Here is a 23,320-nt window from a genome sequence, read left to right as displayed (position 1 = left end):
AAACAAATTTTTCCTATTCTCATCCATTCAACATTTTCATCCACTCTGTTACTGAGGCACGGTATTAAGACAGTGACTCCTACTGTATTAAGAGTGGTGGCGAATTCAGTGATACAGGAGACATGGTCCTTGCTGTCACTATGTTTACAGCCTAGTTGGGGAAACAGACATTCTATAAAACGCCAGCAGTCCCTCATCACCTAGGCATGGCCTTGTATTGTAATGAGGGCAGCATAGACAATCTCAGGCGAGGAAGAGCTCACTGGGGCATGAGAGACCAGAATTAGACCCTGTCTGGGCTCTGAAGAATATATAGGACATGAACTGTGGAAGGAAAGAAAGGGAAAATTATACTTATGAAGAAAAAGACAAATATTTTTTCTTGTAATTTTTTGAGCTTCAAAATATAATCCTTTTGCTCCAAGATCCAATAGGCTCAATGACTTTCATCTTTGTGTCTGTGGTGCCTTTCTTTAAGCTTCTGTACCTCCACCCCCGTAGCACTGAGAGGGGATCTTGGAGACAAGTGGACAGAGGGGCTTCATGCTATGACCTCCCCATTCTCCCTACCACATGGACTACAAAGGTGTATAGAGAGGTAGTTACCATAATGAGGGACTCCATCCTCAATTCCCAAATTATACCCTCAGCTGAATGCAGGATTGTCATTACTATAGCTTTTCCTTCCTACAAATGCATCTAAGTTGTGGTCTATATTAAAAGTAGAAACTTTTTTTAATGTAATATCAGTTATTCTTCTGGCACACTCCTAAGTATCTGAAAAGAAAACTCAAATTCCTTTATGTTGACTACAGCTGTATCAGAAGAATGTTTTTTAAGCTTAACCAAAGTCAGGGAAGTAGAGGCTAAGAATGCCATTTTTTCAGATATTGATAGTAATGCTCTCACCCATAGACATACACAACTAGCAAGGATATTATTTGTGGTAGGCTGAATGGTGGCCACTCCAGAGCTATCCCCATCCTAATCCTGGGGACTTGTGACTGTTACCTTACATAGCAAAGGGGACTTGCATCAGTGATTAGGTTAAGGATCTTGAAATTACCCAGGACTACCCAGGTGGGCCCTAAATGTGATCACAAGGGTCCGTGGAGAGGCAGGAGATCAGAAAAACTATAGGAGATGTGAATCAAGAAGTTGGAGTGAAGTAGACCTTAGAGATATGCTTTAAAGTTATAGAACGGACCATGAGCCAAGCAATACAAAGAGCCACCAGGAGCTGAAAAACGCAAGGAAAACAGATTCTTCCCTAGAAATTCCAGAAGGCTTGATTACGTTTTGATTTTAGCCCAGTGAATCAGATATCAGACTTCTGACATCCACAACTTTAAGAGAATAAATTTGGGATGTTTTAAGGCACAAAGTTTGTCATAGTAGCAGCAATAGAACACAAACACATTATTTAAGGTAACTCTCCTAAAATAGCCTTTTCCTGTAATTGTAATTCCAACTTTAGATATATTCTTTTAGGCCATGGCTTGAGAAATCTGTAAAAATAAAAATACTCCTAGTAGGTATGATATATTTAAACATCATAGAATTATTGTGAATTATAGTGTGAATTATTCTATGAAACTAGAAATTCTGGAAGAAACGGGTCACTGAGTAGGCTAAGTTTCTTGGGAAGGATGTAGAAGGGGTAGACCTAGAGCTTGAAACACATCTGGGATGAGCTCTTCTCATTTGGAGGCTGAGATTGGAAGTAATAAAATAGGACAAAGGTCAGGGTAAACCCAAAACATTCATGTTAATAATGCCACGGTTTTTCCTCAACCTAGTCCTGCTTTCATGCTCTTTATACATATAATTTATACCCATTTCTAAAGCAAAATACTCTATTTTAATTAATTAGTGCACAAAAATACCAAAAAGGAAGAACAGTTAAGAAATCAAATATATTTAATTAAGCATCCAAGGACTGTGGATTCTAAATGCAATAATTCAAGTTAAAATTTCTACATTACCATATAAACTTTCTTCTTGCACACAAGAGAGCATGACATTATTATTTTTTTTAATACTAAATGTAACACCTACTATCTCAGGGGCCAGACCTCTGCTAGGTGAGAATTCCCTCTTTGGGGAAGTGAATGCATTGTTTAGCGCAACACTTGATTTACATTTTTGGATCTTAAGTACATTAATGCATCTAAGTTGTGTTCTATATTAAAAGTAGAAACTTTTTAAAATGTAATATCAGTTGTTCTTCTGGCACATTCCTAAGCATCTGAAAAGAAAACTCAAATTCCTTTATGTTGACTACAGCTGTATCAGAAGAATGTTTTTTAAGCTTAACCAAAGTCAGGGAAAGTAGAGGCTAAGAATGCCATTTTTTCAGATATCGATAGTAATGCTTGAGCTGCAACCTCACATATTTTGGAAGTCTGAATTTAATCTACCAAGTTTGAGCAAATCAAATTCACTTCCAGATACATCTATAAGTTTATTTAGCTCAAGACCATTTTACAAAAATATAGTTGACGATACTAATAACTCATTACAGTAGAAGAAATTACTATTTTACATTAATTATAATGATAATATATTAGGGTGACCATCTCATCCTATTTTGCCTGGGACTTTATGGGGTGTCCTGGTTTCAGGACTGACAGTCCCAGATCCTGGAAAACCCCCTCAGACTTGGGAAAATCAGGACAAGAGGTTACACAGGCGGCAAATACCTGACAAAATGTCATTTCAACAATGGTTTACATTAAATAATCTTCTTTTCTTCTAACATAGAGCAGTAGTTATAATTTTCATTTAAATGTATTCAGTGGAATATACCTAAATAGAATATTTTAAGTAGTGGTGGTGTTTTCAAGGTTCATTATTGGCTCAAATTTTACTTAGTCTTATTTTTATTTCAATGAGCAATCAATGTTCTTTTCTCGTTTTGAAGTTAATCACACTCCTCAGGTTCCAAATCAAGATTTTCTCTGTACACAGACACCACCTGTCAAAACCCCGGACGAGCTGGTAATTGTCCACATATTCACACCCAGAATGAAACATCTATATTTCTAATGCTGTGTATCAGATTTAAGATCTTTATTATCTCTGAGACAGGACAGCGTGTAGATAAATGTCCTGATAGTCCAAGCTTTCAAAGAATGTCACCATTTATTCTGCGGATATGCATCCTTGCGTGGCCACCAGACACGACACCACTAAACGCAAATCCGTTTGCCCAGTTCCCTTCTCCTTCCCCTTTGCTCCCCCATCTTCTCTTTTCTCTTTTCTGCTCCCTCTTTCAAATGTTCATTTGAAGATACACTTTTTACTGGGATTAAAACAGGGTTTGCATTTAAAATTTTCATTCACCAAACAGAAAAATATTTTACCGGAAGGGAATGGTATGAAGGAGAAATGATTTTCCGTGTGCCCCGAGGCCTGGCATAGACAGGATTTGATTTGCTATGTTCAGCTGGAATCTGGATTGATACGCAGAGATGAGAGGGGGTGTTTAATAAAATTTACATTTCATTTTCTCACTTGACACCAGTCTCCTGTCACTCAGGGAACGGATGGGAATGCTGCAAATAACTTTTGTCAGAATCGAGTTGGGGAAACAGACTGGGAAATGAGCAGACAGAGGGAGAGAGAGAGAAAAGAACAATCTGGCTTGTTTTCACCTCGTGGTTCCGGTGATGGGAGCAAATCCACTGTGGCTTGAGGCCCTGACAGCTGGAGGCTTTTCCACAGAGAGCCAGCGGTCGACCTGGGAAAGGCACCTGGGAACTGATGGGATCCAGCTGCCTGCAGCAGGCCGCCATGCTGTTAGACGGGAGTCTCTGGACAGCAGGAAGGAGGGGTTTAAGTTCTGGAGGACTGGAAGTGATTGATGTCAGCTGAAAAAGAGATCAGGAGACACCAGAGCAAAGACAAGAGTGGGGGACTAAGCTCCCCTTTTATTCAGTGAAACCCTAGTGTCTCTATCAGTTTTCTATTGCCGTGTAACAAATTACCACACGTGTAGTTGCTTAAAACAATAACCATAATAAATATTATTCAGTCTTAAAAAAGAAGCAAATCATGCCATGTGTGACAATGTGGATGGACCTGGGGAATATTATCTCAGTGAAAATAAGCCAGACCTGGAAAGATGACTAATGTATGGTCTCACTTATATGTGGAATCTAAAATAGTCATACTCACAGAAGCAAAGCAGAGAATGGTGATGGCCAGAAGCTGGGGGAAAGGGAAATGGGGAGATGATGATCAAAGTGTACAAAGTTTCAGTTCTGGAAGACAAATTCTGAAGATCTATCTATTCAGCGTAGTGCCTATAGCTAAAAGTACTGTACTGTATGCCTAAACTTTTCTAAGAGGATAGGTCTTACATTACGTGATCTTACCACAGATAATAAAATAATAATAATAATGATAATGATAATAATAAGGTGGGAAGAAACCTCGGGAGGCGATGGATATTTCTATGGCCTCAATACTGGTGATAGTTTCACAGGCAAATACTTGTTCCCAGACTTATGGAGTTGTATCCATGAAATATGCATACGGCTTTTTCCATGTCAATTGCACATCAGTAAAATGGTTAAAAAACAAAATATAACACCCGTTTATCAGCTCTTGGTTCTGTAGGTCAAAAGACAGGACACTCAACTGAATTTTCTTCTTAGGGTCTCACAAGGCCAAAACCAAGACGTTAGCCAGGCTGAGCTTTTATCTAGAGGCTTTGGGAAAGAACCAGAAGCTCAGAAGCTCATTCGGGCCGTCAGCAGAGTTCATTTCCTGGTGGTCATAGGACTAGGTCCCTGTTTCTATACTAGTTGTTATCTATGGGCCACTCGTAGCTCTCAGAGACTACTTGGATCCCTTGTCAAGTGGTCTGCTCCATTTTCAAAGTAGCAATGACACACAGACTCCTTCTCATGTTTGGAATATCTCTGACTTCCTCTTCTACCACCAGCCAGAGAAAATGGTCTTTTTTTTAAAGGGTGCATGTGATTAGGTTAGGTCCACCCAAATAAATTTCCCTATTTTATTATTTATTATATTTTATTATTTTATTATTTTTAAAAATTTTATTTATTTATTTGAGAGAGAGAGAGAAAGCGATCACGGAGGGAGAGGGGTCACCGAGGCAGAGGGAGAAGCAGACTCGCTGCTGAGCGGAGAGCCAGATGCAGGGCTAGATCCCAGGACCCTAAGACCATGACCTGAGCTGAAGACAGACTCTTAACTGACTGAGTCACCCAGATGCCCCTATTTTTTAAGATTTTATTTATTATTTGTCAGAGAGAGAGAGCACAAGCAGGGGTAGGCAGGCAGAGGGAGAAGCTTGGCAAGGAGCCTGATGCGGGACTCGATCCCAGGACCCTGGGATCATGACCTGAGCCGAAGGGAGACGTTTAACCAACTGAGCCACCCAGGTGTCTCTTTTTTTTTTTTTTTTTAAGATTTTATTTATTTATTTGACACAGAGAGAGACAGCGAGAGAGGGAACACAAGCAGGGGGAGTGGGAGAGGGAGAAGCAGGCTTCCCGCTGAGCAGAGAGCCCAACACAGGGCTCGATCCCAGGACCCTGGGATCATGACCTGAGCTGAAGGCAGATGCTTAACGACTGAGCCACCCAGGCGCCCCCCCGGCGTCCCTTTTTAAGGCCAAATGATTAGTAAGCCTAATTAAAACTGCAGTATCGCTTTTGCCACTTAATTTAATCATGGGTGTGACACCAGGTGACTGAGAAAATGGAGGCCATCTTAAAACTCTGCCTACAGTATTGTCGTATGTGTGATCCATGGTGCCAGCTCAGGGTAGACACAATGGTTGCTGAGGTTAGCTGGTGGTTTCTGAGAAGTCTGGAGATCCAGAAGGGTAGCAAGCAAGGCATCAAGCCAAAGGATATCTATAAATGTATTAATCTGTGTTTTTCTTAAGAAAAAATAAGACATAGAAGTTACAATTACTTGGTATTGATCAGAAAGATAATATCAATGCTAGTTTGGCACATTTCTCAGCATTAAGTCAAAGTGGTTCTTCTTTCACTAGATTTGATGTGACAAGCAAAGGAGGAATCTAAACAGCCTTTGGAAGCACTGGTGGAGGGCTCAGGTGTTTGGACAGAAAATTCAGTCTTGAGCAGTCAATTAATGATCTAGAAAAGGTGGGCATGGTGTGTGGTAGGCACATCATCTTGGCCACATGGACTCTCTAACTATGTGGAGGAAGGCATCAGGGGATGAGGGGAGGTCAAAATGGAGCTCTCTAGAGCCCAGAGCCTGGGGAAACTCTTCTTTACTGAGTCTAAAGGCAGTATTGCCTGGGACGCCATATTTCTTTGATCCAAACTTTGATAGATGAAGAAATAAGAATATCTAGAGGTCATTTACTCCATGATATCCCATTATATTTATATATTTGACTAGGAAAGTGGCATTTAACCATGCCTTAAAAATCTCAACAGAGTAGGATGTTGAAATAATTGTAATATTTATTGATATTTTTTCTAGGCAATAATTTTTTTCCCTTGATAAATGGTGGGTATCCTTCCATCTAGCCCAATCACAGTCACTTCTACCTTTTTTTAAATATAATTTCACATGTTTAAAATGGTTATTAATTATCCATTCAGGCTTTTATTTCCTGTGTCCAACAACATTAATTCATTCTTTGAACAATCCAGATTTGGGATAAGTAACTCTTGCAGTCCAATTTATATATTGCCTCCCACCCGAAATGCATCTTTTTAAAAATTTATTTAAATTCTATCTATTTCCTAAAGTCTCACTTAAGTTTCTCTTCCCTTTAAAGCCTTTATTCCCTTATTTCAAAAATTATTATCCTCTCTTTTCAGTGATTATTCCTAGCATACAAAAAGACTTATCTATGGAGTGAATTTTCAAAGTGTTTAAAATAATGTAGAAAAAAGATCTTATGGTTTTCCAATCATTCCTAAATAGGAACAAAACTCAGACTGGTTTCTGACATCTCTTCTAAAACACTAAAGTCAGAAAATATTGGAATGTTGTCTCCCCAGTTTTGCAGAGTAAAAGTTGTGATTCAAATACTTTATACACAACCAAGTTGTCTTATGTGTCTGAAAACCATTTTCTAAGACAAATAGGCTCAGAAAGATACATCCCACTTACCCATATATCAGTTCTCAGTCCTGTAAGTCAAAGGACTGGGAAGACTAGGGGATCACAAGATTTGGGATCAGAAACCCAGCTTTCAGCCTTCACTCTATTGCTTACTGAAAAGGTGTCTTCAGTGACATAAGAGGGAATCAAGGAGAGGAACCATTACAAAAGCCAAGAGAGGAAAGTGGTTCAAGAAAGAGGAAGAGAAAGGTTGGGTTAGATACTCCTGAGATGTCATGTAAGATGAAGATAAAGAATTATTCTTTAAAACTGGCAATATGGAAGTCACTGCGTTTGCCCCAGGAACAGTCCCTGTTCTGTAGACGGGTCAGAAAGCATCCTGGAGTGCCTGGTAGAGTGAACGAAGACTAAAACTAAGGAAGTAATGGAATGTGTGAACAAAACTCTTTTAAACAATGTTGCTGGACTAGAAGTAGAAAAATGAGAAAGAGAACTGAAGGGGACTATAGAATCAAAGAATGGTTTTCTTTTCTTTTCCTTTCCTTTTTTTTTTTTTTAAGTGGGAGTTACTTAACCACGTTGGATAGCTGTGGGAATAACCCAGTAGAGGGGGAGAGATTGATGATGTTGGAAGAGAGCTGATAATGGAGGCAGTGACATCCTTGGAAACAGAATGATGACATGTGGAAAAGAATATTGGGTGCCTGGGTGGCTCAGTCGTTAAGCGTCTGCCTTCGGCTCAGGTCATGATCCCAGGGTCCTGGGATCGAGCCCCACATCGGGCTCCCTGCTCCATGGGAAGCCTGCTTCTCCCTCTCCCACTCCCCCTGCTTGTGTTCCCTCTCTTGCTGTGTCTCTCTCTGTCAAATAAATAAATAAAATCTTAAAAAAAATACCCAGTAAATTCTAGGAAGTCCTCCAAATGCATTAAGTGAATATTCTATCTCAAAAGATACCAGATTCATGGGCAGAAAATACTCTCTTCTTGAGTTGTTCCAAGCACAGAGAACCCTGGTCTTTTTTCATGTATAAAAATAATAAATGTTAGAAGAATATTTGTAAACACACAAATCTCCATATTCTACCATTTAAGTGTCATTTAACTTTATAAAAATGGTTTATCCCTTTTAAAAGATTACATTCAGGAAATGTGATCTCTCAAATATATCTGCAATTAGTCACCGTGCTATCACATAGGTTGAAATCAACTCTTCTACACTCAGTAGAGTAATTCCTTCCACTTATAGCTCTTTCAAAATTGACACTGAATACATTATAAATTCCAGAAACAAAATATGGAATAAATGCATGAATTTTAAATGACAGAATTAATTAAAATCCTTTACTGTTATTGACATGTACAATTTTATAGAAGCTTGGTTGAATAATATTTGCATGTGATTTACATTCAATTTCCCCATACAAATTTTTGCATAGAGTTTGCATACATTTCAATGTATAGTAATTTCATACATTTGGATTTTATACTGCTAGATGGAAGAGAGCCATTCACTAAGTAATTCTTGAAAGGTCTGGGCCTCTTGGTTCTCAGTAGCCTCAGTGGGCAACAATATGGGCAAATCTGCTGCGGGACACAACCCTGGTCAGACTGGGTCAGTCTGTCACTCTGAGGGAGACACAAAGTTCTGTCAAAGTCTGGTACTTTCTCTGAACACAACCCCTCAAACTTGAGAGATGGTGGAAACTATCCTAGCTCTCTTCATCCTTCCTTCTTGATTTTAACATCCAGAAATATTTACAAATGTTTTTTGAACCCTTAAGAATTTTAGTTTGTTCAGTATCTTGGGGGAAAAGAATCCACCATATATAGAAAATCAGGAACTGGAAGCAAAAAAGAATTTCTTTGAAATAGCAGAAGAACATGACACTTTTCAATTATTTATTTCAACAAAGAGTAAAGCCGGTCACTGCTGGGAAATATTTTCTGGGCCACCTGTGTTAATGGTCTGAATAAGTTTATGGTTGGCTGATAGTGGTGCTTTATCTAACAAGCTCATCTCCAGACATAAATGAACCAAGAGCTACTGTCTTGGCTTCCAGTATTTACCCAGTTCTCCCATTTTCTGAGGAGAAAAAGAGGACTGGCTTAATTATAGGTTAGAGGATTCTGACTAGACTCTGAAATTCCGTGCCACATGCTAGAGCCCTGTAAGTCACTCTGGATATTTCTGGCTTCTGTTAAGGCCCAAAGAGTCCATTTTGGCTTCCAGGATCCAAGCATTGTGAAGGGAGAATTAATCAATTAATTATGGTTGTTCCTAAACAGAGGAATAAGATCAAACTTGCCTTCCAGAAAGATCCATCTTTTGGTACATGGAAGATTGGTAAGAAGCTAGTAAAAGTTGGAAGAAGGGTAAAGAAGGAGTAGATATAACAGATGTTAAATGACTGGGAAGAGTAAGATAGAACATGGAGTCCAGGTTGACCTCGAGATTTCCAGTCAGAGTGCAGTGATGTCGTGTGTTGTGTTAGGGCAAGCATGAGGAGGAGCAGGTTTTAAGGCCGCATTAACTTCTTAGTGGCTGTGGGATAACCCTGTGGAAGTTCTCAGTAGGCAGCTAACTATATGGTGTAGAGCTCAGGAAAAGAAATCTGGGCTGGAATTTGTGGTGGTAAAAGAAGTCACCTGAGTGAAAGGGAGAATGTGTAGACAAGCCCACAGAAGTAGTGCTAAGACTGCTATCATTTCATAATTCTCAAAAGCCTTAACTTCTGAAATGCCTTTGTACAAAAAGATTACAGATCTCTGATGGCTCAACGTATAGATTACAGATTGTAAATACAAATAACCTCACAGAAACTACAAAAAAGAGATAAAGGACAGGTTATGGGGGGGGGTTAATTAAACTAGAGAAGGCATAATCTGCCCAAACCAAGTTATTATTTTTTCTTTATTATATTTTTAAATACTGTTAGTGCCCAAACAAAACACAAAAAGGACTGCAGGAAGCCAGTTTGTACCTCCAGAGTAATTTCTATAGGCCAGATTGCTCATCAATGCCCTTCTTAAACACAGCCTGGATTGAAATTTCTTGGACAACATCAATCTTGATACCTAATTGTTATCTCCCTCAGAATCCAATACCGTGTCACAGAGAAAGCTGCCTCCCTCCTTTCAAGGCAGGTTTAAGGTTTGAGATGTCTATAATACATCTAAAGAACGCATAAAGGGCTGAGAATGTTCCTGAAAACTCATAGTAGGGTAAGACACACTTTACCATTGATGCCTTGCAGATGATGACTTCCTGCTAGTCCCTACCCACTATGGGACTAGTTCCAGAGCATCATTATTTAAAATTCTGCAACAGAAGCATTTGTTTCCTTTCTCCGTTCTAATTCAAACATAGGAGAGCCTCTGAATCTTTCAGATTGGAAAATCCTGATTTATATTTTGGGAAAAACTGAGAGCAAGTTGTTGCTGGAAATTCTCCTCACCTCTGCCATCTTTGTTTTACTCCCTTGGAGCGTAAGGCCTTTTGGATCCAGAGCCAAGGGCACAACCAGGCTGCTTAAGGTGTCTAGTTTGAACACTGATGAGCATTCTGCAGATGTTTGAATTAGGTGAAACTGCCTTTAGCATCCTTACCTAACTTGATACCAGTTGACCCTGCACTCTGGTCTTCATTAGAACCCCTAGCACACAGCCTGGAGAGGCTGCACATGATATAACCTCTTCCCTCCTTCATTGGGCAGCTATACACATTATCTTCTCCAAAAATCAGTGCTCTGAAAAATGAGAGCACTCATAATCTGCTTGGGCACTTGGTTATCTCTGGTCTCCCCAAATAGTTTTCTTCTAGTTGTAAATTTGACCCAGCTACTAACAGGAAGAACTATTAAAAAAAATGTGACTTTGGTCCATGTACAACTGCCTTCTCCAAACTTACTGTTTTTATATCTTTGACCTTAATGAAAGTCTCAGCAAAGCCCATGAGCATATCAATTTTTGTGCGTCCATCACAGCTGTTCCTGAATAGTTTCCGGGTGTAGGGAATGAGGATAGAATGCCTGGGTAGCACCACAAGAGGCTTTCTTCTCTTGAGCAAGCCCCACATGGCCTCTTTCCTGGCCCAACTGGCTCTGCCCCTGCATCTGCTGCCTCTCTTGTCTGAGGTCTGGGCAAAACAGCAACCTCTGATCTTGGCCTGCCAGCTGGTATCTGACCAACTGCTCTTGGGCCTCCTTCCAGTTCCCAGTCTCTTGCAGGTACACGTGCTGAGCAGGAGAGCCCGGAGCAGAGGCATGCCCCCGGGATGTGACACTGGTAATACTGGGAGCAGGTGCAGCAGCCTCTTCTCGGCAGCCACCCTCCTCTCGGGCAGTGCGCCGGCCCACCTTCCTTCGGGACACTCCATTCAGAGACTGGTGGGGGAGCTGGTTCGGCTTGTCCACAATGACCTTCATCTTCATATCTGTGGGAGAAAAGAAGTTGGGGAAGAAATGGATTTAGTTAGGATCCAACAGTACATTAAAAGGATTATTCACCACGACCAAATGAGATTTATTCCTGGGCTGCAAGGTTGGTTCAACATCCACAAATCAATCAATGTGATACAACACATTAATAAAAGAAAGAACAAGAATGATATGATCCTCTAAATAGATGCAGAAAAAGCATTTGACAAAGTACAGCATCCTTTCTTTTTTATTTATTTATTTATTTATTTATTTATTTATTTATTTATTTATTTATTTTTTATTCTTATGTTAATCCCCATACATTACATCATTAGTTTTAGATGAAGTGTTCCATGATTCATTGTTTGTGCATAACACCCAGTGCTCCATGCAGAATGTGCCCTCCTCAATACCCACCACCAGGCTAACCCATCCTCCCACCCCCCTCCCCTCTAGAACCCTGTTTGTTTTTCAGAGTCCATCATCTCTCATGGTTCGTCTACCCCTCCGATTTCCCCCGCTTCATTCTTCCCCTCCTGCTACCTTCTTCTTCTTCTTTTTTTTTTTCTTAACATATATTGCATTATTTGTTTCAGAGGTACAGATCTGAGATTCAACAGTCTTGCACAATTCACAGCGCTTACCAGAGCACATACCCTCCCCAGTGTCTATCACCCAGTCACCCCATCCCTCCCACCCCACCCCCCACTCCAGCAACCCTCAGTTTGTTTCCTGCAATTAAGAATTCCTCATATCAGTGAGATCATATGATACATACAGCATCCTTTCTTGATTAAAACTCTTCATAGTGTAGGGATAGAGGGGACATACCTCAATATCATAAAAGCCATCTACGAAAAACCCATAGCGAATATCATTCTCAATGGGGAAAAACTGAGAGCTCTCCCCCTAAGGTCAGGAACATGGCAGGGATGTCCACTATCACCACCGCTATTCAACATTGTACTAGAAGTCCTAGCCTCAGCAATCAGACAATAAAAAGAAATAAAAGGCATCCAAATCGGCAAAGAAGAAGTCAAACTCTCACGGTTTGCAGATGATATGATACTTTATGTGGAAAACCCAAAAGACTCCACCCCAAAACTGCTAGAACTCATACAGGAATTCAGTAAAGTGGCAGGATATAAAATCAATCCACAGAAATCAGTGGCATTTCTACACACCAACAACAAGACAGAAGAAAGAGAAATTAAGGAGTTGATCCCATTTACAACTGCACCCAAAACCATAAGATACCTAGGAATAAATCTAACCAAAGAGGCAAAGAATCTGTACTCAGAAAACTATAGAATACTCATGAAAGAAATTGAGGAAGACACAAAGAAATGGAAAAACGTTCCATGCTCATGGATTGGAAGAACAAATATTGTGAAAATGTTCATGCTACCTAGAGCAATCTACACATTTAATGCAATCCCTATCAAAATACCATCCACTTTTTTCAAAGAAATGGAACAAATAATCCTAAAATTCGTATGGAACCAGAAAAGACCCTGAATAGCCACAGGAATGTTGAAAAAGAAAAGCAAAGCTGGTGGTATCACAATTCCAGACTTCAAGCTCTATTACAAAGCTGTAATCATCAAGACAGTATGGTACTGGAACAAAAACAGACACATAGATCAATGGAACAGAATAGAGAGCCCAGAAATGGACCCTCAACTAATCTTCAACAAAGCAGGAAAGAATGTCCAATGGAAAAAAGAGTCTCTTCAACAAATGATGTCAGGAAAATTGGACAGCCACATGCAGAAGAATGAAACTGGACCATTTCCTTACACCACACACAAAAATAGACTCCAAATGGATGAAAGACCTAAATGTGAGACAGGACTCCATCAAAATCCTTGAGGAGAACACAGGCAGCAACTTCTTCGACCTCAGCCGCAGCAACTTCTTCCTAGAAACATCACCAAAGGCAAGGGAAGCAAGGGCAAAAATGAACTATTGGGACTTCATCAAGATAAAAAGCTTTTGCACAGCAAAGGAAACAGTCAACAAAACCAAAAGACAACTGACAGAATGGGAGAAGATAATTACAAATGACATATCAGATAAAGGGCTATTAAGAACTTATCAAACTCAACACCCAAAGAACAAAGAATCCAGTCAAGAAATGGGCAGAAGACATGAACAGACATTTCTGCAAAGAAGACATACAAATGGCCAACAGACACATGAAAAAGTGTTCAACATCACTCAGCATCAGGGAAATACAAATCGAAACCTCAATGAGATACCACCTCACACCAATCAGAATGGCTAAAATTAACAAGTCAGGAAACAACAGATGTTGGCAAGGATGCGGAGAAAGGGGAACCCTCCTACACTGTTGGTGGGAATGCAAGCTGGTGCAGCCACTCTGGAAAACAGTATGGAGGTTCCTCAAAAAGTTGAAAATAGAGCTACCTTATGACCCAGCAATTGCACTACTGGGTATTTACCCCAAAGATCCAAATGTAGTGATCTGAAAGGGTACATGCACCCCAATGTTTAGAGCAGCAATGTCCACAATAGCCAAACTATGGAAAGAGCCAAGATGTCCATCAACAGATGAATGGATAAAGAAGATATAAGGGGTGTGTGTGTGTGTGTGTGTATACACACACAATGGAATATTATGCAGCCATAAAGAAACCCAAAATCTTGCCATTTGCAACAATGTGGATGGAACTAGAAGGTATTATGCTAAGCAAAATAAGTCAATCAGAGAAAGACAAGTATCATATGATCTCACTGATATGTGGAATTTAAGAAACAAGGCAGAGGATCATAGGGGAAAGGAGGGGGAAAATGAAAGAAGACGAAACCAGAGAGGGAAACAAACCATAAGAGACTCTTAATATCAGGAAACAAACTGAAGGTTGCTGGAGTGGAGGGGGGTGGGAAGATGGGGTGGCTGGATGATGGACATTGGGGAGGGTATGTGCTATGGTGAGTGCTGTGAATTGTGTAAGACCAAGAATCACAGACCTGTACCTCTGAAACAAGTAATACATTATATGTTAAAAAAAAAAAAAAAAAGAAGATAGTAGGAAGGGAAAAATGAAGGGGGGAAATTGGAGGGGGAGATGAACCATGAGAGACTATGGACTCTGAGAAACAAACTGAGGGTTTTGGAGGGGAGGGGAGTAGGGGGATGGGTATTAAGGAAGGTACATATTGCATGGAGCACTGGGTTTTATATGCAAACAATGAATCATGGAACACTACATCAAAAACTAATGATGTAATGTATGGGGACTAACATCACCTAATAAAATAAAATTAAAAAAAAAAAAAAGGGGGAAAAGGAGAAAAAAAAAAAAAAAAAAGAAATGGATTTAGTTCTCATATCAGTTAAGGTTAAGAACCCTCACTTTACATACTTCGCATTCCAGAAACAAGACTGTCAATTAAAGATTGAGTTGTATCAGCTTATTGATTTCCAAATGGCTTTAGGAATATATTTTTCCTAAAAAGGCCACTGTATCCCATGCTAAATTTATAATGAATATTAATTATCTAATAAAGATTTGATAGGGGCACCTGAGTGGCTAAGTCAGTTGAGCATCCAACTCTTTTTTTGTTTTTTTAAGATTTTTATTTATTTATTTGACAGAGAGAGAGAGAGAGACAGCGAGAGAGGGAACACAAGCAGGGGGAGTGGGAGAGGGAGAACCAGGCTTCCCGCCGAGCAGGGAGCCTGATGCGGGGCTCGAGCCCAGGACCCTGGGATCATGACCTGAGTTGAAGGCAGAGGCTTAATGACTGAGCCACCCAGGCACCCCTTGAGCATCCAACTCTTGACCTCAGCTCAGGCCTTGATCTCAGGGCCCTGCATTGGGCTCCACTTAATAAACAAACAAACAAACAAATATAAAAATTTGATAATATCACTTCCCAAAAATACTTTTTATGTGTGGCTAAGTCAACAAGGTTTTCTCCTTATAAGCATAATGGCTTAAATACAAAAACCAGACCATAGTCTGGTCAACTCACATTTGTATTAAGAAATTTGAGCTCTAGGGGTGCCTACGTGGCTCAGTCGGTTAAGCATTTGCCTTCGTCTCAAGTCGTGATCTCAGGGTCCTGGGTTCAAGCCCATCTCAGGGTCCTGGGATTGAGCCCCACTCTGGGCTCCCTGCTCAGTGGGGTCTGCTTCGCCCCCACCCCCTACTCTCTCTCTCTCAAATAAATAAATAAAATCTTTAAAAAAAGAAATTCGAATCTAAAAGCTAGTCTTAACACTGTGGTTTTTATGAAAAATTCACAATTTGATTATCTTTGATTCTATAAAATATGAATTTAAACATCTGTAGAGATAACATAAACATATCAATAAACATGTACCCATATAAGTGTATACATATATGGTTGTATAATAGTGGAAGGAGAGAAGGACCACTAGACTGGAGTCACAAAACCAGGGTTCAATCCCCTTCCCTGCTAGCTGGCTCTGTGACTTTCATCCTGTCTTTTAGCCTCTCTGGACATCAGTTGTATAATTTCATATTACTCTCAGGTACTACTTCACAATTTACTAAAATGTATTTCATTTTAGCAGTCTTGTTTTAATTACAGTTTTCTTCCCTTGACATTTCATTTGTATTTTATTTTCCTATTCAACAGAATGAATATTCAACTCAGAAGAATACAACATTGGTACCGCTACAGTAAACAGATGATCTGGGCACTTTTGCCCTAATCCGTCCCAATTCTTTGCAGGATATATTATATAAACCATAACACTTCTAGCCTTTAAAATGTGATCATGCCATATGTGAATGAGCTAACTAACCTCTCATATTATTGGGTAATAAGTAAAGATGAACTAGAGCTATATAGAGTTCTACTGATGCAGTTAAGTAAAACCTACTAAAACAGATGTTTATGGTATTAAATATATGAGAGATGGGCCCTAGGAGCAACATAGCAAAGCAGCTAAAAGTACATACAGGCTTGGAATCAAACAAGTGTTGTTAGATTTCCTGCTTAGTCCCTTACTCGCTGAACACATGTGCGGATTGTACTTACTCTTCATGTACTTCAGTTTCCTCATCTGTAAAACAGTTATATTGATAGTACCCACCTCATAAGATTGTTTGAAGGTTAAATAAGATGAATCATGCTAAGCACCACCCAAAATCTATGATGTGATAGACTGGATAAATAATAATCACCATAATTCAAATCACTAATGCTCAGAGAGTACTCATCCCCGACAGGCACTGTTCTTTATGCTTTACATTCATTCACTCATTTAATCTTCATAGCCATCCCAGAAGGCTAGTCCCATTATTGTCCTCATTTTACAGATGAAGAACCAAAGGTACAGAGTGTGGAGTTACTTGCCCCAAGTCACAAAGCCTCCAAGTGTAGTTATGAGATTGGAACTTAGCTAGCCTGGTCTTTACCATCTAACATAATTACCTAATAGGATTCCACATGCATATTTTTTGACTCTGTCAACAGTTTGTCTTAATAAAAAATGTACCCTAAATTAAAAGCCCTGTAGATATCTTTATCTCATACAGATAGAAACATTATACAAATTCACATTAAAATGAACATGCAAGCACGCTCCACAAGAGAGACCCTAGAGGTCTAACTTGGGAGTATCTTTTTTCCCAAGATTGCTTATATTTTGTATATACATTCCATTCTCACCAATTTTCTTAAATGTCAGCTCTTAGATTTGCATTTGTTTGCCAAATATCTTGGTTGCTGAAGGTTTGAAACATTTTCATTCTGAAGTTCCAAAAGTGCCTCAGATTCAATATCTCAAAAGAATGAACTTGTCAAATTTTTCTCAAATTCTACTCTTTTCTTTCTTTATTTCATTCATGTAATCCCTTTTCAGGTGCTCAAACTAGGTTGCAGGAGGAATCATTCTGAGCCTCCAGAGATTCTTCATTGGAGAGCTCATCTATTTTTTCACTGGTTTATTAGTTAATTAATTAATTAATTAATTAATGATTTTCTGAGCACCTACTATGTGGTAGGCCTAGAAATACAGCGATGAACAAGAAGCAGTCCTAATATCATGGAGTTTATGCTCTAATAGTGGAGTCAGACATAAATCACAAAATGCATGGAGGCTGTACTAGGTCTTATGATAACAAAGGTCCTGGGAGCATGTCCCCTGCTATCCAGGGGCTCCAGGAAACAGACCTTTAAGCTAATTAAGGTGAGAGCCCTATAGTGAGTGTGTATAGCGAGTGCGTAAGTAAAATACTAGGGAAGACAAAAGAGGAATTACCTAACACTGCCTGAAAGCTTAGGAAGACTTCACAAAGGAGATGACTCAAGTTTTGAGGCATAATATGGTGGGAAGACATTCTAATATACAGTATGGCATATGCAAAAGCAAGGCGACAAAAACAAACAAGATGTATTGGGGACTCTGAAAATAGCTCCAGACACTGAGAACTGAGGTTGTGTATATAAAAGTGGATGTGGATGTCGGGTGGGGAGTGGTAAAAGAAAAAAAGTTATCATACTTGATAGAGGCCATAAATAAATAAGGGGACTTGAAAACTCTACTAAGGAGTCTGGAATTTATATCACAGAAGACGAGGCGGTGGTTTTAGAATAGGGCAGTGATATATTATTTTCATCTTGGGAAGAAGAGCCTTTCTATAATGAAGACAGTGAACTGTGGGGGAGTGAAGGAGGTCAGTTGAAAGGCTACTGCAATAGTCTGAGCAAAACATAATAAAGAACAGTAGGCCAGAGTCAAAGATGTTGAAGAGTCAAGCAGACATATTCTGAGTACGAGATGTAACAGTGGTGGGGAAGAGAAGGCTAATATTTATTGAACATCTAGGTATGGGTCAAGGACTTGAGAACTATCCCCATTTATAGATGAGAGATTAGAAGACAGAAGAGACCTTGTAATCTAGAGAAAGTAAAACAGAATGTATTTCTATTGCATCAGGAAAAAAACATAAAACATTATTTGGTGCACATGAAAATAAACCAATTGAAAATAAAAATATTCCTCTCGGGCTGTATTACTGGTGGCTGTCCAAGTTCCTGGTGGCTGTAGGTGCTAATGAGTTTTTCTTGAATGAATGCTGTAAATATAAGGATGTGAATATATTTTACATTTCCTCCCAAGAAATTATAGCTTTCTTGAGAACATGGGTTTGCTCTTACTCTGCTTTTATCTTCTGTTGAAATTATCTCACTGTTAACTGAACACTGATTTTAGTTTCCTCTTCTGCTAAGAAAGTGGGAAGCTTTTTCAGACGACGTATATGAAAAGGCACTTCATGGTAACAGAGACCCTAATTTCAAATTCTGGCTAGTGCTCACTCTGTGTGTGTGCGTGCAAAAGCGTGCCCATGCATGTGTGAACTCACACATGACCTCAGGGCAGGTGGTTAAGAGCACAAGTTTGGGAATGGGACAAACTATTGAACCTATGTCTGGGTTTACTAGAAAACGAACTGCCCCTTTGAATTGCAGTTTTCCTATTAGTGATATGGGATAATTTGGTCTGCTATCTCCTAAAACTGTCGTGAAAGCAGATGAGTTATGACATGTTTTGGCACCTGGTAAACTATGAAGGACCCTAGAAAGCTCAGCTGTTGTGTTGTGGTTGTGTTATTATTGTGATGATGACGGTAACTTGAGGAAGAAACAGAAGAACCATTCATTTGAGTATTTCATGAAAATTTAATGTACATACTGGCTTACACATTACAAGCATTGTTTTCAAAATATATACCCTTTTCTAACTTTGACATCTAAAAGTATCTACGGCCGAGTGTTCAGGTCCAATTCCTTTCAAGTACTTCATAGATACGTAGTGCTTAGTCTCCAGCTGCATCCTCCTCTGAGCCCAAAAGTCTCAGCTCTTCCCCCTAATTACCCCATCTCTCACCTGTAAGAATTATCTTAAAATACCCTAGCCCTGAAATATTTTTTCATCCTATCTTTCAACACTCTCTGCCTTTTATTCATCTCCCCAAATGCCTTACTTCCTTCAGAAAATACTTCCTAACTCACGCATTTCTTATTGTCACAACACATTGTGTATTGAGGGATGTATCAATCTATTTTTATAAGCTTTAAGGTATCATGATTCGATTTAAGAAACAGTTTTATTGGGGCACCTGGGTGGCTCAGATGGTTAAGCATCTTCCTTTGGCTCAGGTCATGATTCCCAGGTCCTGGGATAGAGCCCCATGTCCGGCTCCCAGCTTAGCAGGGAGTCTGCTTCTCCCTCTCCCTCTGTCTCTCCCCCTGTTTGTGCTCTCTCTGTCTCTGTCTCTCTCTCAAATGAATAAATAAAGTCTTTAAAAAAACAGTTTTATTAAATTATAGGTTTTTTTAAACAAATTAAAAGGAACTCAAGATTGTTCTGTTGAAGACGCCCTCATTCATTTGTATTCCAGTACGTGTCTTTTGAAGGGGAACAGGCTAATTATTGAAAATAACACTTAAATAGCAATTATAGCAATTATCACATGTTGGGCACTAATTATACATATATGTAACTTAATACTTACAGCAATCCCCTGAAGTAAGTGCTATTATTATCTCCCTTTTAGAAGGGAGGCCATTGAGGTACAGAGAGGTTAAGTAACTTCCTAAGACCACATGCAAAGTAGTGGCATATCTTACTTGACAGAATTCAAAATTCTTGGCTCCAGAGTCTGTACTTTAAGCACCACATAATACTGTGTAGAGTTGAGGATAGCAGCAGGAAGTTAAGAAGAATGTTGGTTTGGATACACGCATGGGAATATGGCATGCATGCAAAAGTCATCTTTCATGGGCCTTACAGTGAAAACAAATGTTGAGAACTATCTTGAACTCCTTGGGGGCGGGGAAGGAGACTGTGGCAATATTGTCATCAACATTGCCCATGTCTGCTTTTCTTACATCTCACTTCCAAATTCCTTAACCACTCTTTTATATGTAACGTAAATGCTAATTTATTAACCTGTATATTATCTCCTCTCTCAGTTTCCCAAGAGTTGTTTTGATGTGCATTAGCAGACAGTGATCATGTCTGTATCATACTCTAACAGACAGTATTGGGGCAAAGGGTACCAATTTCTTTTTTTTTTTTTTAAAGATTTTTTTTTTTTATTTGAGAGAGAGAATGAGATAGAGAGAGAGCATGAGAGGAGGAGGGTCAGAGGGAGAAGCAGACTCCCCGCTGAGCAGGGAGCCTGATGTGGGACTTGATCCCGGGACTCCAGGATCATGACCTGAGCCGAAGGCAGCCGCTTAACCGACTGAGCCACCCAGGCACCCCAGGGTACCAATTTCTTACCTCGATTTAATCTAATAATGAAGGGGAAGTGAGGTGAGAAAAGGGGGGTAATGACATAATATAAATAGATGTGATATACTTTTGATTTGGAGCAGTCAAATGAGATAAAATAATCATGTTGTTTACATTGTTTCTGTGATACATCAATTAATATTCTGCTAAACCCGTGTTATTCCTATCTTCTCTCTCCTTTTCCACAGTCCTTTTCCCTGGCATGTGTCTGCTGTGGGATACGACCTAACTATGGGACGATTCTCTTGCTTAGAGCTATGAGAACTTTCAGGTTATCCTAGGTTTCCCTATGGGATCTTCAGATCCTTACAGAACTATTCCTGGACAGCTTAAACTACATTGATTTATGCCTCAATACTTGTTGACTAAAATTTCTCATCTGACTTGGGCAACTGCTTCTATTATTGGTCACCTTTCCTTGTATGACAGTCTCGTCTTCCTATTGAGATGTTGAGTTCCTTCCAGGAAGGAAATTTTTGTGCCATCCACCTTGTCTCCCTATTATGACCGGTCCTATGTCAACTACTGAACTTGGTGTCATCTCCATAATTACTGCTCCTGCCAGGAGGAAAAGACATAGTTTACTGAGATCAGCAAATAACCAAAGAACAAGAATAATACATTGTCAGAGAGAAGCAAACTTAAAAAAGAGAAAAAAAGGATTTGAATTTTTATACCTTGGTAAAACCAACAGCACTTCATAGAAGACGAATCAAACACAACAAGTCACCTATTTTCAACCCACTGAAGATATTGTTATCTTGTTTTTGAGAGACCGTTACTGGAGATCTGTTCCCCCTTGTTCTTCAAGTCTGCATCTATTCATGAAGACTAACATAAGCTTATCTTTCCTTTGGAGGCCCCAAAACATTTAAAAATCTTCCATGAATTATTTACACGGAAGCTCCAATCAGCAACATACCTGACAGACTCCCTAGTCAAAATGAAAGTGCACTGTGTAAAGGTGTCCAGGGAGACTGGCCACCTCCCACTGTGAGGTTATAGACAGAACTAAGTCAGCACACATTATATGTCAGCACTGACATCAGAAGGAATCAGATCCTTTGATCTTGGACCTCCACAGGAAGCTTAGATCTCAGACAAATTAGATAAAAAATGAATTTATAGCAGATATGTGTCCTAAGGCATTCAGCTGAATGTTTGGGTTTTAGCGAAGGAAGAATAGTGAATATCAAAACATATGAATTGGCATGTGTCTCTTCTACCTCCATCTTGTTGGTGAGTCCCCATTAAAATGGAAAGATAAGATTTCAAATGGCCCCTCCATGACACTTAGTGTCCCATTGGTGGGTTCGATCGAGTTTTAGGAAGAATGGGATAAAATACGGGAACATATATCCCTTTTCTATGAAAAGGAAGACTTGGTGGTGTTAGATCCTTTCAGCTAGTGGTTTTGGATCCAGTTCACCATAGACAGCTATAATTTTTCCAGCTATCCTTAACCTCCTTTGTTTTCCAAAACTTTCCTGGGCAACAAGTATATGGTGTGCCTGTGATTGTTTTAAATTTGTGTAGGTACTGCTCACTGGCTCCTTTTGCAAGGAGAACGTTAGCAATGAATCTCTCCTCCCCCTCCCACCACCCTCACTGCTCATATTTTCCCAGCTCAGTCTCCATGTCAGGCATTCTGTGTTGGATGACCTGGAATCAGCATAGAAGGCAAATAGGGTCTGAAGTAGACAGATGGATAGTTGATCAACCAACAGAAAGAACGTACTCCACCTTGGTTTCTCGTTTGTTAATAAGGGCAACAGTCCTGCCCACATATTGAAGAAGGCATATGCAATAATTAAGATTAATTAATCTAGATTGTTCCTGTAAGTGAAAAATTATCATATATTTTTTAATAAGAAATGTATTGCAAATCAGAAGGGATGGGAATTTTAAAAAGTTGAAAGAAAAATGCATTTAATCCCATATTATAGCATGAGTGATTTCCATTTTATTGTTTTTATAATATTCCAGCAATGGATGTGTTTTAATAAACCTGATTTAACTCATTAATCCATATGGAGTCTACTTTGGTGTATTTGGGGGGGTTTTTTTGAGAGAGAGAGAGACAACAAGTGCAAGCAGGGGTGGGGAGGAGCAGAGGGAGAGGGAGAGAGAGAATCTCAAGCAGAGTCCCTGCTGAGTGAGGAGCCTGACCTGGGGCTCAGTCTCACAACCCTGAGATCACGACCTGAGCTGAAAACAAGAGCCAGATGCTTTACCGACTGAGCCACCCAGGCGCCCCACTTTGCTGTATTTTTTGAAGTGTGAATCTAGCTTGAGAAATGTTCTAAATAGTCAAATTTACTAACCCTATTTATAGACTAACTCTTTTTTCCTTTATTTTTATTATTTCCTTTATCATATGTTCTATTTATATATCTGATATTGATATCTAACTAAGGTTATTTGCACTAATATTTCCACATATTCTTATGTCAGTATCACACTGCCTTAGTAATAGTAACCTAAATATTATTCCTTTGAGCTACCCATCCC

At 39.5% G+C, this 23,320-nt stretch overlaps 1 protein-coding gene across 1 annotated transcript in view; it reads right to left on the bottom strand.

Moving 5' to 3' along the window:
• Positions 1-11,064: 11,064 nt before the first annotated feature.
• Positions 11,065-23,320, bottom strand: part of PKHD1 (PKHD1 ciliary IPT domain containing fibrocystin/polyductin) — a 451,815-nt gene continuing 439,559 nt past the window's right edge. Inside the window, exon 66 of the mRNA XM_021691934.1 lies at positions 11,065-11,519. Coding sequence (XP_021547609.1) covers positions 11,065-11,519 — 455 coding nt within the window. The remainder of the gene's footprint in view (positions 11,520-23,320) is intronic.

This window comes from Neomonachus schauinslandi, chromosome 8, assembly GCF_002201575.2.
Source record: "Neomonachus schauinslandi chromosome 8, ASM220157v2, whole genome shotgun sequence".
Classification (NCBI taxonomy): Eukaryota; Metazoa; Chordata; class Mammalia; order Carnivora; family Phocidae; genus Neomonachus; species Neomonachus schauinslandi.
This window is presented reverse-complemented; position numbering and strand designations above follow the sequence as displayed.